The 15,000-nt window shown below is 53.7% G+C and overlaps 2 protein-coding genes across 2 annotated transcripts in view; both read left to right on the plus strand.

Annotated features, from left to right (window-relative positions):
- Window positions 1-548: 548 nt before the first annotated feature.
- EMWEY_00012940 (hypothetical protein, conserved) lies at window positions 549-2,051 on the plus strand (the record flags this gene model as incomplete). Its single annotated transcript, XM_013479172.1, has 5 exons — window positions 549-553; window positions 1,006-1,066; window positions 1,181-1,234; window positions 1,575-1,659; window positions 1,897-2,051. The coding sequence occupies 5 exons, from the start codon at window positions 549-551 to the stop codon at window positions 2,049-2,051; spliced, it is 360 nt and encodes a 119-aa protein (XP_013334626.1).
- Window positions 2,052-4,456: 2,405 nt separating this feature from the next.
- EMWEY_00012950 (hypothetical protein, conserved) overlaps window positions 4,457-15,000 on the plus strand; it is a gene marked incomplete at both ends in the record, with an annotated part of 10,767 nt that continues 223 nt past the window's right edge. Inside the window, one exon of the mRNA XM_013479173.1 lies at window positions 4,457-15,000. This exon is cut by the window's right edge and continues 223 nt beyond it. Within this exon, the coding sequence (XP_013334627.1) occupies window positions 4,457-15,000 (10,544 nt within the window).

The following is a 15,000-nucleotide window of genomic DNA, read 5'->3' on the forward strand; positions in this document are numbered from 1 at the left end:
AAAAAAAAAAAAAAAAAGAAAAGGAAGTATTATATAATGCAGCAGTACAAGAAATACAACAAATTGAATATAAAAATAAAAAAAAAGAAAAATTGCAAAAAATTCAACAAGAAAATCTTAATGCTGCTAGGTAAATTTATTTATTTATTTATTTATTTATTTATTTATTTATTTATTTTATTTGTTTATTTATTTATTTATTTATTTATTTGGTGTGTATAGGTAGACAAAAAGGGGGAAAAATACTACTTAATTATTAATTAATTTCTGTATAATTATTAATTAATTATTAATTAATTATTAATTAATTATTAATTGCTAACTAATTAATAATTAATAATTAATTAATAATTATTTATTAATTAATTATTTAATACAGAAGGAGACAATTAAGAGAAGAATTTGATGCAGAGACAGAGAGGTCTATTACTGCAGAGGTGCGTCTAAACCCTAAACCCTAAACCCTAAACCCTAAACCCTAATTATTGTTTTCTGTTTAATACATCATGAACTCCAAGCCTTGTAGGGTTAGGGGTTTAGGTATAAAGATGCGGTCGGAGAGAAGAAGAGCCACTTGCTGCTGCTACTGCTGCTGCTGCTGCTGCTGCTGCTGCTGCTGCGTCCACCGTGCAGGCAGCACGAGCTGCTGCAGGAGTAAGCAGCCTCCTTTTCTTTGAAGGAGAAGACGCTGGCTACCATGAGCGCATGCAGCAGCAGCAGCAGCAGCAGCGCAACGCCATCCAAGAACATTTATTCCAGCAGGCTCTAATTGATATGCAAGAAAAAGAAAGAGAACAGTACAAACCCTAAACCCTAAACCCTAAACCCTAAGAGATATGCCCACAACGCGAAAAACCCTAAACCCTAAACCCTAAAGCCACACACAGAGAAATACTGCCGTGTTGGGGGGCGATAATGCACACGATTTATCTTGTTGGGCTGAGAATCTAACGTCTGGGGTTTAGGGTTTAGGGTTTAGGGTTTAGGGTTTTTGTTGTTCCTCAGGAATTTCGTAGACTTTGCTACACAAAGCTGCAGAGTGCAGGAAGCAATGTGCCAGCAGAAAGTATAACAGACTCCCTCCTCCGTTATTATTTAGGGTTTAGGGTTTAGGGTTTAGTCTCTAGGGTTTAGGGTTTAGGGTTTAGGGTTTTGTGTGGATTCCCTGTACTTGCTGTAGATGAAGGACGAAGCGCAGCGCAGACTTGAGACGGCACAGAACAACGTGCGAATGGTGCGTCCGTCTAAACCCTAAACCCTAAACCCTAAATCCTAATCTCTAAACCCTAAACCCTAAACCCTTGAATTAAGCTATTGGATTTGCTGCTCCTTAGGCAGAAGAAAGGAAAAGGAGAGAAGAGGAATGGAGGGAACACGAGAGGCAAATAGAGAAAAGAGAAATTGATATGAAGCTGCACGTACACTCCAAACCCTAAACCCTAAACCCTAAACCCTAGTATCTAAGGGCTGTATTTCTACAGTAGGATTCTGCCTCTCCTGCCTACGACTACACCATCAGTGTATCTAGGGTTTAGGGTTTAGGGTTTAGGGTTTAGGGTTTAGGCTGTGTGTAGGACCCGTTCCTAGCAGAGGGTCGCCAAGATCTCGTCAAGGGCGACAGCTCGCTAAGCCCGTGGCTCCCTCGTGTTGCTACAGGATGTAAGTGGAGCACCAAACCCTAAACCCTAAACCCTAAACCCTAGAAGAAATAAGTGCGTGCTCTGTGTGTGTGTAGTTGCTATATATGCTGGGGTTTATGACTTGCTGTTTTATTATTATGAGGGTTTCAGCCCTCCTGCGTTGAGATTGCAGATCAAGGGTTTAGGGTTTAGGGTTTAGGGTTTAGGGTTTAGGGTTTAGGGTTTAGGGTTTAGGGTTTAGGGTTTTATATATCAGGTATGGGTGGTAACAGAGATGGATTTAAAGGATATTGTTTAGCAATAAAAGAAGCAGCAGATGATAAGAACGAAGAAATAAGGAAAGAAAAAGAAGGAGAAAAAATAAAACAATGGGAAGAACAACAACAATGTGATGAGTACGATAAACCCTAAACCCTAAACCCTAAACCCTAAACCCTAGAGTCTATCAATGGAAGTCCCCCTCTTCTTGCTCTGCAGATTCTTCGAGTCTCAACGCCGCATAAGTGTTTCGCTTGAGGAAGGTAAGTCAACCCTAAACCCTAAACCCTAAACCCTAAACCCTTTCTCTGTGCCGCTACGAGCCCCCGAAGCCCAGAGCACACCAACAAGCAGCGGCAGAAACAGCAGCAACAGGAGCAGCAGCAGCAGAAGCAGCAGCAGCAGCAGCAGGAGATGTGATGTTTGTATGTTATATAGAAAGGAATAAGCAAAGAAGAAAAAGAGCAACAGAAATAGCAGAAGAAAATAAAAAATTAGCAAAAGAACAAAAAGAAAGAGAAGAATACAGAAATAAAGAATTATATAGAAAGGCTATTGGTGTTGAACATTTTGATACATATTTCTGTAAGCTGCTGCTGCTGCTGCTGTTGCTGCTGTTGCTGCTGTTGCTGCTGTTGCTGCTGTTGCTGCTGCTGTTCTTGTTGTTTTTCTGTGGTTCTAGACACAGCCCCTATAACCCCATCATAAACCCTAAACCCTAAACCCTAAACCCTAAACGCTAATGGCACTTGTACGTTTCCTTCTGTGCAGGCAGAACTGCTCGATGAGCTAAGAGGCAGGAGTCTATTGAAGGTTTATTTAATCCGTATAATTGGAGGTTGCTCGTTAGTGTTTACGGTTTAGGGTTTAGGGTTTTGGGGGGTTTCTTCGTGGTAGGTTAAGCGAAGGATGCCTGAGGGTTTAGGAAGGCATAGGGGTTGTTCCATTGGGGCTTAAAGCTGTATAATGCGGTGCTTCAGGGTTTAGGGTTTAGGGTTTAGGGTTTAGGGTTTAGGGTTTAGGGTTTCGTGAGCAACTGTCTCAGCAGCAGCAAGGAGAGCAGATATAGAAATGGAGGCGCGCGCATGCGTTAGATGCTGTTGTAAATTTTTAATTAAAAAATAATAAATAAAATATAATTAAATAAATATACAAAGAATAAAAATATAAATAATGACAAAGAAAACCCTCGCAAAGAGGGCCCCCATCCAGGGTCACCGCTGCAGCAGCGACGGGAACAAAGAAAAGCAGCAGAAACCGCCGCAAAAAAGAGCAGCAGCAGCAGCAACAGCAGCAAAAAGGAGCAGCAAATAACTTTAATTTAGAAAACAAAACAAATTAACTGCAACAAACTCATAAACCCTTTTGTTTCAAAGGCGCAAGTAGAGTGGTGCCCGAGGGAACCGCTCGTGGGACAGCTAGGGTTTAGGGTTTAGGGTTTAGGGTTTAGGGTTTGGGGAGAGTCCAATGTTTGCAACACTTTTAGTAAATAAATCTTTAGTAAATAAAAAAACAAAGCTCAAGGAGTTTCAAAGATGTAATGAAAGATGCAGCAGCGAATATAGCCCTGGTCTGCAGCAGCAGCAGCAGCAGCAACAGCAGCAGCAGCTGCTGCTGCTGCTGCTGGCGGGCAGCAGCAGCAAGCACTGCTGTGTGTGGGGCAAAAAAGGAGAAAAGTGGCAAAATAGAAATCTAGATTTATCTCCAATTAGTCCCCGCTGCGCTGCTGTGGGTTGTGGCAGCAGCAGTTTGCTGCTGCTGCTACTGATGCTCGCTGCTGCTGCTGCGCCTTGCAGCAGCAGGTGAGCATGAGGTGTATATACGCAGTAGCGTAGCAGCAAACCCCTGTCCCTTTTGCTGCTCTTTCTCTTCCCTCGATTGTTCCCTTGTCTGCTCGTGCAAACCCTAGCACACAACTCCGCCATTTGCAGCTCCAAACCCTAAACCCTAAACCCTAAACCCTAGCGGGTCGGGTGTATGCAGGAAGAGAAGCGGCTGCAGCAGCAGCAGCAGAAGCCACAAGGGGACAAATAGCGGGAGCAGCCACATAAGTGGTTGTAGCAGCAACGCCAGCAGCAGCAACGGCAACAGCAGCAACATCAGCATCATTGCTAGCAGCAGCAACAGCAGCAGCAACAGCAGCAGCAGCACCAGCAACAGCAGCAAAGGACTGCCTACCTTCTCCTCTGTGTAGGAGGTTGCAAGCTGTCTCCTTCCTACTGAAGTGCAGTCGGCCGCCTAGAGGGTAGGCTGGCGGCAGCAGATGCTGCTGCTGCTGCTGCAGCTCCAGCAGCAGCAAAAGCAGCAGCAGCAGCAGCAGCAGCAGAACGCATTGTGCTGCATCTATTGTATGGCTTATGTCACCATAGACCTTATAACTAAGGATAAACCCTAAACCCTAGCACAAACCCACAAGGAGCAAAAAGGATGCTGCTGCTGCTTCTGCTGCTGCTGCCGACGCGAGGATTTGCAGCCTCAGCAGCAAAGGTACCAGCGGCAGCAGCAGCAGCAGCAACAGCAACAGCAGCAGCAGCAGCAGCAAATCTGCACTTCTCCTGATGTCTGAGGGACACAGGCCCCGCCGGGGCGGCGGCAGGGGGAGTGCTGCAGCAGCCGAGCGGGAGCACTCAAGGTCAGCAGCAGCAGCAGCAACAGCAGCAGCAGTAGGAACAGCAGGAGCAGCAGGAGCAGCAGCTGCTGGTACAGGTCGTGCTGCCCCACAAAATGTTGCTGCCACCTCAGCGGCCTTGCAAGGGCAGCAGACACAAACAGCGGCACCAACAGCAGCAACAACAGCAGCAACAACAGCAGCAGCAGCACCAACTGCTGTTGCTGCTGCAGCGAGAACACCAGTAGTACCAAACGTAACAGCAGCACCAGCACCGGCAAGAAGACCGCGATCAGCAGCAGCAGCAGCAGCAGCAGCAACTGCACCGATAGCAGCAGCAGGACCTCCTGCAGCAGCAACTGCTGCTGCACCATCACGCCCTCCCGCCTCTATATCTCTCCTTGCTGCAGATCAAACAAGAGGACACCTTCTTCCTGCTGCTGCTGCTGCTGCCCCCACTGCTGGTGTTGCTGGACCTGCTGTAACTCCAGCAGTGCCTGCTCCCTCGTCTGCTGCAGCGGCAATACTATACAGCAGCAGCACAAGCAGCAGCAGCAGCAGAGGGCGATGGCGAGGCAGAGGTAGATATGCCACCGCACGGCAGCGCCGTCAGCAACAGCAGCAGCAGCAGCAGCAGCAGCTGTTGCTGCAGCAAGGGCAGGTGCCGTCAGGCGCAGCACACGAACAGCCAGCAGCAGCTGCAGCAACAGCAGCAGCAGCAACAGCTGCAGCTGCAGCAACAGCAGCAGCAAAAACCCCAAGTGAAAGAGTTATTATCCGGCAGGGAGTGGCAGCATCAGCCGTTCCCGCTGCTGGGCAGCAGCAACGCTACGAGCAGCAGCAACAGCAAAGGCAGCAACAGCAGCAGCAGGCCCAACAGCCACAGCAACAGCAACAGCAGCAGCAGCAGCAACAACCACGGCAACAGCAACAGCAGCCGTCACAGCAGCCGTCACAGCTGCAGCAACAGCAGCAACAACAGCAGCAGCAACAGCAGCACATACAGCAGCAGCAACAGCACCATCCACAGCAGCAGCTACACCCGAAGCAACAGCAGCAGCAACAGCAACAGCAGCAGCCACAGCCGCAGCAACAGCAACAGCAACAGCAACAGCAACAGCAACACACTCAGCCGCAGCCACAGCAGCAGCCACAGCAGCAGCCACAGCAGCAGCCACAGCAGCAGCAACAACAGCAGCCAAAGCAGCAGCCACAGCAGCAGCCACAGCAGCAGCCACAGCAGCAGCCATCGCAGCAGCCAAAGCAGCCCCAGCTGCAGCAACAACAGCAGCAAGAGCAGCAAGAACAGCAGAAGCCACAACAGAAGCCACAACAGCAGCAACAGCAGCAAGAACAGCAGAAGCCACAGCAGCAGCCTCAACAGCAGCAACAGCAGCAAGAACAGCAGAAGCCGCAGCAGCAGCCACAACAGCAGCAACAGCAGCAACAGCAGCAACACCCACAACGATATTCCATCGTCATCTCCTCGACAGGTCCAGCAGGCAGCGCATTTGCTGCTGCTGCTGCTGTTGCAGCATCGCCTGCTGCTGGTGCAGCAGCATCTCCTGCTCCTGCTGCTGCGGCACCTCCTGCTGCTGCTGCTAAAGCATCGCCTGCTGCTGCTGCTTCTGCTGTTCGGACGAATCCTGCTGCTGCTGCTCCAGTCAGTACCGGTGCTGCTACACATTCTGCTGCTGCTGCTGTACCTCCTGCTGCCGCTTCAACCGCTGCTGCACCTCCTGCTGCTGCACCTCCTGCTGCTGCACCTCATGCTGCTGCATCGCCTACTCTTGCACCTCATGCTCCTGCGCCAACCGCTGCTGCATCTCCTGTTGCTGGGCCTACCGCTGCTTCCCTTCTTGCTGCTGGGCCAACCGCTGCTTCCCCTCCTGCTGCTGCACCTCCTGCTGCTGCGCTTCCTGCTGCTGCGCCTCCTGCTGCTGCGCCTCCTGCTGCTGCGCCTCCTTCTGCTTCACCTGCTGCTCCTGCAGTTGCTGCTGCGGGCTTGTCAAAGAAAGATGCTGCTGGCGCGCCTAGAAGCGCAGCAGCAGCATCCATACCAGGACCGGTGCCCTCGCTGCAGCAACAGCAACCGCAGCAGCAGCAGCAGCCGCAGCAGCGGCAGCAACAACGGCAACGACAGCAGCAGCAAAGCGACAGGCATCAGGCAACTAGCTTTATTCCCCTGTTCCTGCCTATGGTCAGCAAGGAAGCTGCTGCTGCAGCAGCAGGGCCTGCAGCAGCAGGATCACCACCAGCGCCTCCTCCCCCACCGCCGCCGCCACAGCCGCAGCAGCATCACCGTCCGCAGCAGCAGCAACAGCAGTACCTCCCTCATCCGCAACCTCAGCAGCAGCAGCAGCAGTATATGACACGAGGAAGGCCTCGATCTAACTACCGCAGCAGAAGAGGAGCAGCAAGAGGAATGAATGTTATCCCTGCAAGCAGGGGAGCAAGGATACCTACCTGGCAAACAGCTGCGCAGCAGCAGCCGCAGCCGCAGCCGCAGCAGCAGCAGCCGCAGCAGCAGCAGCAACCGCGCCAACAGCAGCAACAAAGACAGCAGCAACAGCAGTCACGGCCGCCACATTCACAGGACAGCCAACCACAATTACAGCAGCAACAGGAGCAGCATCGGCAACAACAGCAGCAGCAACAACAACAATCGCAGCAGCAGCAACAACCGCAGCAGCAGCAGCAGCAACAGCAGCAGCAGCAGCAGCGGCAGCAGCAGCAGCAGCAGCAGAGGCAGAGACTTGGATGGAAAGACAGCAGGGGTTCTCACGGCTCTCCGTTTTCCTTCCTACCAGCAGCAAGCCCGCGAGGACTGCAGCAGCAGCAGCAGCAGCAGCAGCAGCAGCAGCAGCAACAGCAACAGCAGCAAGATAGCCCACGATTTCTGCCTCCTGGTGGTCTAGGCAGCCAGCTGCTTCCCTGGATGCAATGGCAGACAGCAGCACCGCCAGCAGCAGCAGCAAAGCCAGCAGCAGGAGCAGCAGAGGAGAGGGAAGCCGAAGCTGCAGCAGCAATGGGTCTTCACTTCGATGCCTCCCCACGCGGACATTTACAGCACCAGCAGCAGCAGCAACAGCAACAACAACAACAGCAGCAGCAGCAGCAGCAGCAGCAACAGCAGCAGCAGCAGCAGCAGCTACGGCAGCCACAAGCTGCTATGTGGTCTCTTAGAAGGCTCTCTATAATCCCCGGTGCAACAAGGTCCGAACGTGCTGCTGCCCCCGGCAGCAGCAGCAGCAGTAGCAGCAGCACGTTGCTGCTGCAGGAGTGCTTCGGCTATGAGCCAGTTAGTAGGAATCCGCAAGAAGATAGAGATAATCCACTGCAGCAACAGCAACAGCAGCAACAGCAGCAGCAGCAGGAACAGCAGCAGGTGGGGGGCCCGTCTACAGTACGGTGGGAGCCACCAGCAGCACCACCACTTTCTCCCGCCCAATTCATTCAGCAGCAGCAGCAGCAACAACAACAACAGCAGCAGCAGCAGCAGTTCCCGCTGCAGCAGCTGCAGCGGCTGCAGCTGATATCTCATCCGCAGGCATCAGGGAGTGCATCGAGCCACGGCGCAACAACTACAGCAGCGGCGGTGGCAGCAGCAGCAGCTGCTGCTGCAGCTGCTGCTGCTGCTGGTCCTCATAGTGATGCTGCTGCTGCTGCTGCTGCTGCGTCTGCTGCTGCTGCTGCACCTGAGGGAGACCCACTGGATACACAGAGGCCTCTGGATGTAGAGAGGGCTATAAGGTTTATTCAAGGATGGATAGGGGTAGTGCATGCAGCAGCAGCAGCAGGTGCTGCTGATGCCCCACCCCCCCCACCAGCAGCAGCACCAGTATCTGCTGCTGCAGCAATAGCTGAGAGGCAAGGAGAGACCCTGCAGGCCTCACAGCAGCACCAGATACAGCTGCAACAGCAGCAGGAGCAGTTGTTGCTGCTGCAGCGTCAGCCGCAGCATCCGGCTTTGTCTAGTGCTGCTGCTGCTGCTGCTGCAGATATGCAAGGTGGGGACGCACTGCAGCAAGCAGCAAGATGGACGCAGCAGCAAATGAGGTCGCAGCAGCAAGAGCTAAGACGCACGCGCCTGCAGATGTTCTTAGAGCAGCAGCAGCAGCTGTGCTCCTCCCCGGAGACAGCAGCAGAAGCAGCGGCAGCAGCAGCAGCAGCAGAAACAGCAGCAGCAGAAGCAGTAGCAGCAGAAACAGAAACACCAGAACCACCAGCGAGACCTGAACCAGGTGCAGCGCATGCAAGAAAAGCTTCTGCTGCTGCAGCAGCAGCAGCAATGAGCCGCGAGCTAGGTTTCTCTGGGGAACCTGAGGGACGTCAGTGGGGAGCAAATGAACCTGCTGCTGCTGCTGCTGCTGTTGCTGCTGTTGCTAATATACCTGGAGCTGCTAGTTCTGCTGCTGCTGCTCTTACTGCACATAGCAGGCAGCAGCACTTATTCGAGGCACTGCAGCAGCAGCAACGGCAGCAGCAGCAGCCACAGCAGGAAGCAGAAAGGCCAGCGCTGGGTAAGCGAAAGAAGAAAGCTCGGAGGAAGTCGCAGCAGCAACAGCAGCAACAGCAGCAACAGCAGCAACAGCAGCAGCAGATGCAGCAGGAGAGAGGTTCCGCAGCAGCACCAGGTCCACCTGTTGCTCCTCTCCCACTGCATGCGCAGCTGCCAGGCCGCTTGACAGACTACCAACATCAGCAGCGTCAGCAGCAGCCGCAGCAGCAACAGCAGCAGCAGCAACAGCAGCAGCAGCAGCACGATCCTCTGCTGCTGTCTCTTGCAAGTCGCGAAGGTCTTTATGGTCGATGGAAAATCCAAGAAAATATTCAAGAGGGAAATGGCAGACCCCACAGTGCTGCTGCTGCTGCTGCTGCTGCTGCGCAAGTTAGGCACCAGCAGCAGCAGCAGCCTTCTGAGACAGCGCACAGCATGCAGTGGGGGTCTCAGCAGCCAGAGGAATACCAGTGGGAACAAATGCATGTGAGGCAGCAGCAGCAACGGCAGCAGCAGCAGCAGAGACACCAGCAGCAGCAGCAGCAGCAACAGCAACAACACTTCCAGCAGCTGCAGCAACTGCAGCAGCAACAGCAGCAGGAATCGTTGCAGCAAACTTCGTGGCTTCTAGCGCTGCAACAGCAAAGACGGGGACCAGCAACCGCAGCTGACCCTTCCCAACCGTTTGCTGCTGCAGCAGCAGCATTTGCTGCAGCAACGAACGTACATCCTCGCGGGGTGCCCAGTGGCGGCAGCAGAAGAGACAGCGCTGCAGACCCCCAACAGCAGCCGCAGCAGCACATACTGCAGCAGCAACACATATTGCAACAGCAGCAACAGCTGTTGCAGCAGCACCACCTACTGCAGCAGCACATCCTGCAGCAGCAGCAGCACCAGCAGCAGCTAAACCTTGCTGCAGAAGGCTCCAGGCATCAGTACAGCCCCTTTTGGGACCCGGAGGAGGCCTACAGTGAGCAGCAGCAGCATCCGCAGCAGCAGCAGCACCCTCTCTTTATGTCCCTACAGCAGCAGCAGCAACAGCAGCAGCAGCAGCAGCAGCAGAGTCCTGAAGGGGACCTACACTATTATACCCATGGCAGCAGACTGTTTCATGGAGATGGTCATAGCTCGCTGTTCCACCTAGAAATGCAGCAGCAGCAGCAGCAGCAGCAGCAGCACCCGCCACACCAGCAGCAGCGGAGGCGGCGGCAACACCAGCAACAGCAGCAGCAGCAGCAGCAGCAGCATCGGCAGCAGCAGCAATACGGACCTGGACGTGATTCATGGTGCAGCTACTCGCACTATGAAGGCCCTGTTGGTCACAGCAGCGAGAGTGTGGGGCCCCCCTTCTACCATCCTCTTCAGCAGCAGCAGCAGCAGCAGCAGCAGCATGTAATGCTGCTGCAGCAAGGGTTTCGTCTTCGCAGATGGCACAGAGGCAGCAGCCCTTGGGGCAGCAACAGCAGCAACAGCAGCAGGAGGCTTCATGGTAGTCGCTGCAGCAGGCTTAGTTTGAAGCGCAGCAGCAGGAGCAGGAGCCACAGCAGCAACAGCAACAGTAGCAGCAGCAGCAGCAGAAGGAGAAGAGGGCAACCACCAAGTAATACTATTGATGGTGCATGGTGCCGTTGGGTGTATAGGCAGTGGCATGTATGGCTTGCTGCTGCTCCCCTGCTGCGCTGCATCTGCTGCTGCAGCAACGTCTTTCTTAATAAGCGTCTCCTTTTATTAGATGTCCCTTTCCCTCTTATAGCACGAGCAGCGTTGCTGCGGTGTATAGACACCTCAGGGAGACGCAGCAGCAGCAGCAACAGCAACAGCAACAGCAACAGCATCAGCAGCAGCAACGGGCAACAAGCGTATGTACAAAGAAATCAACCTATAACTGGCGGCATTCAGCACCAGCAGCAGCAAATGCAGCAGCAAATGCAGCAGCACATGCAACAGCACATGCAGCAACACATGCAGCAGCACATGCAGCAGCAGCAAGACTACGGGCATCTACGAGATCCATACATCGAGTTCATGCAGCAGCAGCAGCAGCAGCAGCAGCAGCAGCGGAGTGGAGCAAACACTGTTCAGCCTATGCCTCCTTGGCGAGAAACGAATCTGCATCAGGAGCTGCAGCAGCAGCAGCAGCAGCAGCAGCAGAAGCAGCTGCTGCAGCTATTTCAGCAGCAGGATGTTCAGATGCCGTTGGAGCACTTGGAGAAACGCACCAGGTGTATATGCACCCCATGGCAGCAGCAGCAGCAGCAGCAGCAGCAGCAGGATCAGGAGCAGCAGGAGACTGAGCATATGAATGAAGAGGAGTTACTACATAAGAAGCATATATTGTTGCAGCGTGAGCAGCAGCAGCAGCAGCAGCAACTAGAGGAAGCAATTAGATGCCAAGGGGAAGCAGCAGCAGCAGGAGAGTTACCGCTTGTGCTTCCTGATGATGTTATAGGTTTGCGGTGTATAGACACCATAACAAGTACAATAATTGCATGCCCTTGTTCTCCTCTTGCTGCTCCTTATCCGTTACTTACTCCTGCTGCTGCTGCTGCTACACCTGCATCTGCTGCTGCTGTTGCTGCTACATCTGCTGCATCTGCTTCCAAGTCTGCTGCTGCTTTCCAAGCTATCTTAGAAGCAGCAAGAGCAGCAGCAGCAAAACGAGCAGCAGCAGCAGCAAAACGATGGCAGCAAATTGTATATAGTAGACCCCCTACACCTCTCCTCTCTCCTAAGGCATCAATCCATCCTACTGCAGCAAGCAGAAGCAGCAGCAGAAGGGGCAGCAGCAGGAGCAGTAGTAGTAGTAGTAGTAGCAGCAGCAGCAGTAGCAGCAGCAGCAGCAGAAACAGCAGCAGCTGCTGCTGCACGCAACAGGGAGGCAGCAGCTTTTCTGCAAATCCCTGCGCCCCTGGAGGTCGTCTGTTTACAGAGGTGCATGTGTATACCAGCAGACGCCAGCCGCCACCGCAGCAGCAGCAGCAGCAACAGCAGCAGCAGCAGCGGAATCAGGAACAGAGGCTTATGGATTGGCTGCTGCATGCACGTGCTGCGCAACGGAGACTAAGGGGGCCCGCTTTGCTGCTGTCTCCTTGCATGCATCCTACTACATCAAGATATAAACTAAAGAAGAAACGAGAAGCAGCAGCAGCAGCAGCAGCAGCAAGGGGAGCAACAGCAGCAGGTGCTGCAGCAGCTCCAACAGTGCGAGACAACGTAGACACCCGAGCGCCTGCACTAACTGCGGAAACGACAGCGGCAACTGCAGCAACTGCAGCAACTGCAGCAACTGCAGCAACTGCAGCAACTGCAGCAACTGCAGCAACTGCAACAACTGCAGCAACTGCAACAACTGCAACAACTGCAACAACTGCAACAACTGCAGCAACTGAAGCAGCAAGTGTACCAAGTGCAGGGGGATCAGCAGCAGGAGCAGCAGCAGCGCTTGGTGCAGCAGCAGCGTTAGGTGCGGCAGCAGCATTAGGTGCAGCCGCAGCGTTAGGTGCAGCAGCAGCGTTAGGTGCAGCGGCAGCAGCAATAGGTGCAGCAGCAGCTGGAGGAGTTGGAGTAGGAGCTGCAGCAGCAGTAGCAGCACAAGCAGCAGCAGCAGCAGACGCAGCAGCAGCAGGAAGCAGTGGATCTTTGAAGGGCCTTGCAGCGTCTCTGCAGAAACACTTGGAGTTGCTGCCCCCCGATGCATGCAGCAGAAGCAGCAGCAACAGCAGCAGCAGCAGCAGCAGCAGGAGCGGCCGGGTGAGTTGCTGCTTGCTGCTGCGCCCTCGAGGTGCTGCTTGTCAGCGTGAGCAGTGGCAGCAGCTGCTACTGCTGCGGAAGCAGCGAGCAGCGAAGCAGCAGTTGCTGCTGCATGCACAGGAGCAGCAGAAGCAGGCGCAGCAGATGGAGCTGCTGCTGCAGCAACAGGAGCTGCTGCTGCAGCACATTGAAGAAGGGGTAAAGCTATATACAGAAGGGGCTAGGCTTGCGCATGCCTCCTGCTGGGAAGCAAGTCTGCTGCTGCAAGACCCAGCAGCAAGCGCAGCAGCAGCAAGTGCAGCAGCAGCAAGTGCTGCAGCAGCTAGTGCAGCAGCCGCTAGTGCAGCAACTGCAGCAGCAGGGAGTCTAGGAGAGCCTCTGGGGTCAACAACAGCACCACCGCCAGTCCCCCACGACGCACGAATAGAAAGGGAAAGCAGCAGCAATAGCAGCAGCAAATGCGTCAGCAACAGCAGCAGCAGCAGCAACAGCAGCAGCAGCAACAGCAGCAGCAGCAGCAGCAGTGCCTTTGAAGGTGGGGCAGCAGCAATGTCACATACCGAGGCTCCGTCACATGGATTGTACAGCCCTGAATCAGCAGCAGCAGGAGAACCAGCAGAGGCAGCAGAAGGAGCAGCAGAAGCAGCAGCAGCAGTAGGAGCGTCACAAGGAGCACCAACAGCAACAGCAACAGCAGCAACAACAGCAGCAGCAGCAGCAGCTGGAGATACACCTTGGCTAGAGGAGTTTTGCAGCAAAGCAGCAGACTATTGGGCTCGCATGCCATTGCTGGTAAACGATCCTCCCCCTCCTCCTCCCCACCAGCAGCAACAGCAGCAACAGCAGCAACAGCAGCAACAGCAGCAACAGCAGCAGCAGGAGCAGCAGCAACAGGAGCAGCCTGAGCAGCAGCAGGAGATAACAGGATGGCAGCAACTATATGTCCCCTTAGGGGCAGAGATGCTATGGGTACCGCTGCCTGGCGATCCCCGCTGCTGTGCATGCGGAGGCAGTATAGGGGGCTTAGCTATTTCTTGTGACGGGCAGCTAGGTAGGTTGCTTCCTGCTGCAGTTGTGCTGCAGCAGCAGCTGCAGCAGCAGCAGCAAGCAGAGGGGAATAAGGAACTGCAGCAAATATTAAAAAGGGGCAATGCTCTGCTGCAGCTACAAAAGTTACAAGAAGCACACCAAAGGTACAAAAGACAGCAGCAAATGCTGCAGGAGCAGCAGCAGCAACCGCAGCAGCAGCAGCAGCAGCACAGACATAGGCGCAGCAGGCGGCATAACAGCAGCAAAGACAGCAGCAGCAACTCGGGTGTATTGCTAGAGCCTGCGCCTTCACCTCCTTTGCCGCATATTGGTGCAGCAGAACGTGCTGATCTACCTGCTGCTGCTGCTGCTGCAGCAGCAGCAGCAGCAACAGCAGCAGCAATTAATGATGGAAATATATACCGTACATGCAATTGCCCTACAGGCCTCTATGCAGAAGCATCAGCCTTCTGGTCTCCCCCTTCTCGTGTTGCTAGTGGTCCTGCTGCTGCTGCTGCAGCAGCAGCAGCTGCCGCTGCTGCTGTTGCTGCTGCTGCTGCTATACCAGAGACACCCTGGCTAGACAGCATCCATAGCGCAGCAGCAGCAGCAACAGACACAATAGAGGCAGCAGCAAAGGAGCGACCAAGACAAGGATGCAGCAGTATATCGACACCTGCTGCATCTGCAGCAGCAGCAGCAGCAGCAGAAGCAGCAGCAGCCCCCCCGACTAGCCGACGAAACAGCAGCAACAGTAGCAGTAGCAGCAGCAGTAGCAGCAGCAGCAGCAGTAGTAGTAGTAGTAGTAGCTGTATGGATCCATTAATAAGGGAAAAAGCACAAGAAAATAAAATAGCTATATTATCTTTAGCTAATTCTGCTGCTGCTGCAGCAATAATAGATAAAGGGACAGCTTGTCTCCTTTCTTATCTTATTGTGTCTCTTCCTCCCTCTATTGTTGCTTCTGCTGCTGTTGAGCCTTTGCTGCATTTGCTGCAGTTAATTAGAGATCTATGGGTAGATGAATTAATAGGAGACCAGCCATACCAGCAGCAGCAGCAGCAGCAGCAGCAACAGCAGCAACAGCAACAGCAGCAGCAGCAACAGCAACAGCAGCAGCAGCAATTGGGTACCACACATTCCACTGCTTCTCCATCCTTTGCTTCTTCCCCATGGCAGCATTATCCCCTACAGCAGCAACTGCAGCAGCAACA

This window comes from Eimeria maxima, genomic scaffold (genome assembly GCF_000499605.1).
Source record: "Eimeria maxima Weybridge genomic scaffold, Emw_scaff95, whole genome shotgun sequence".
Lineage (NCBI taxonomy): Eukaryota > Apicomplexa > Conoidasida > Eucoccidiorida > Eimeriidae > Eimeria > Eimeria maxima.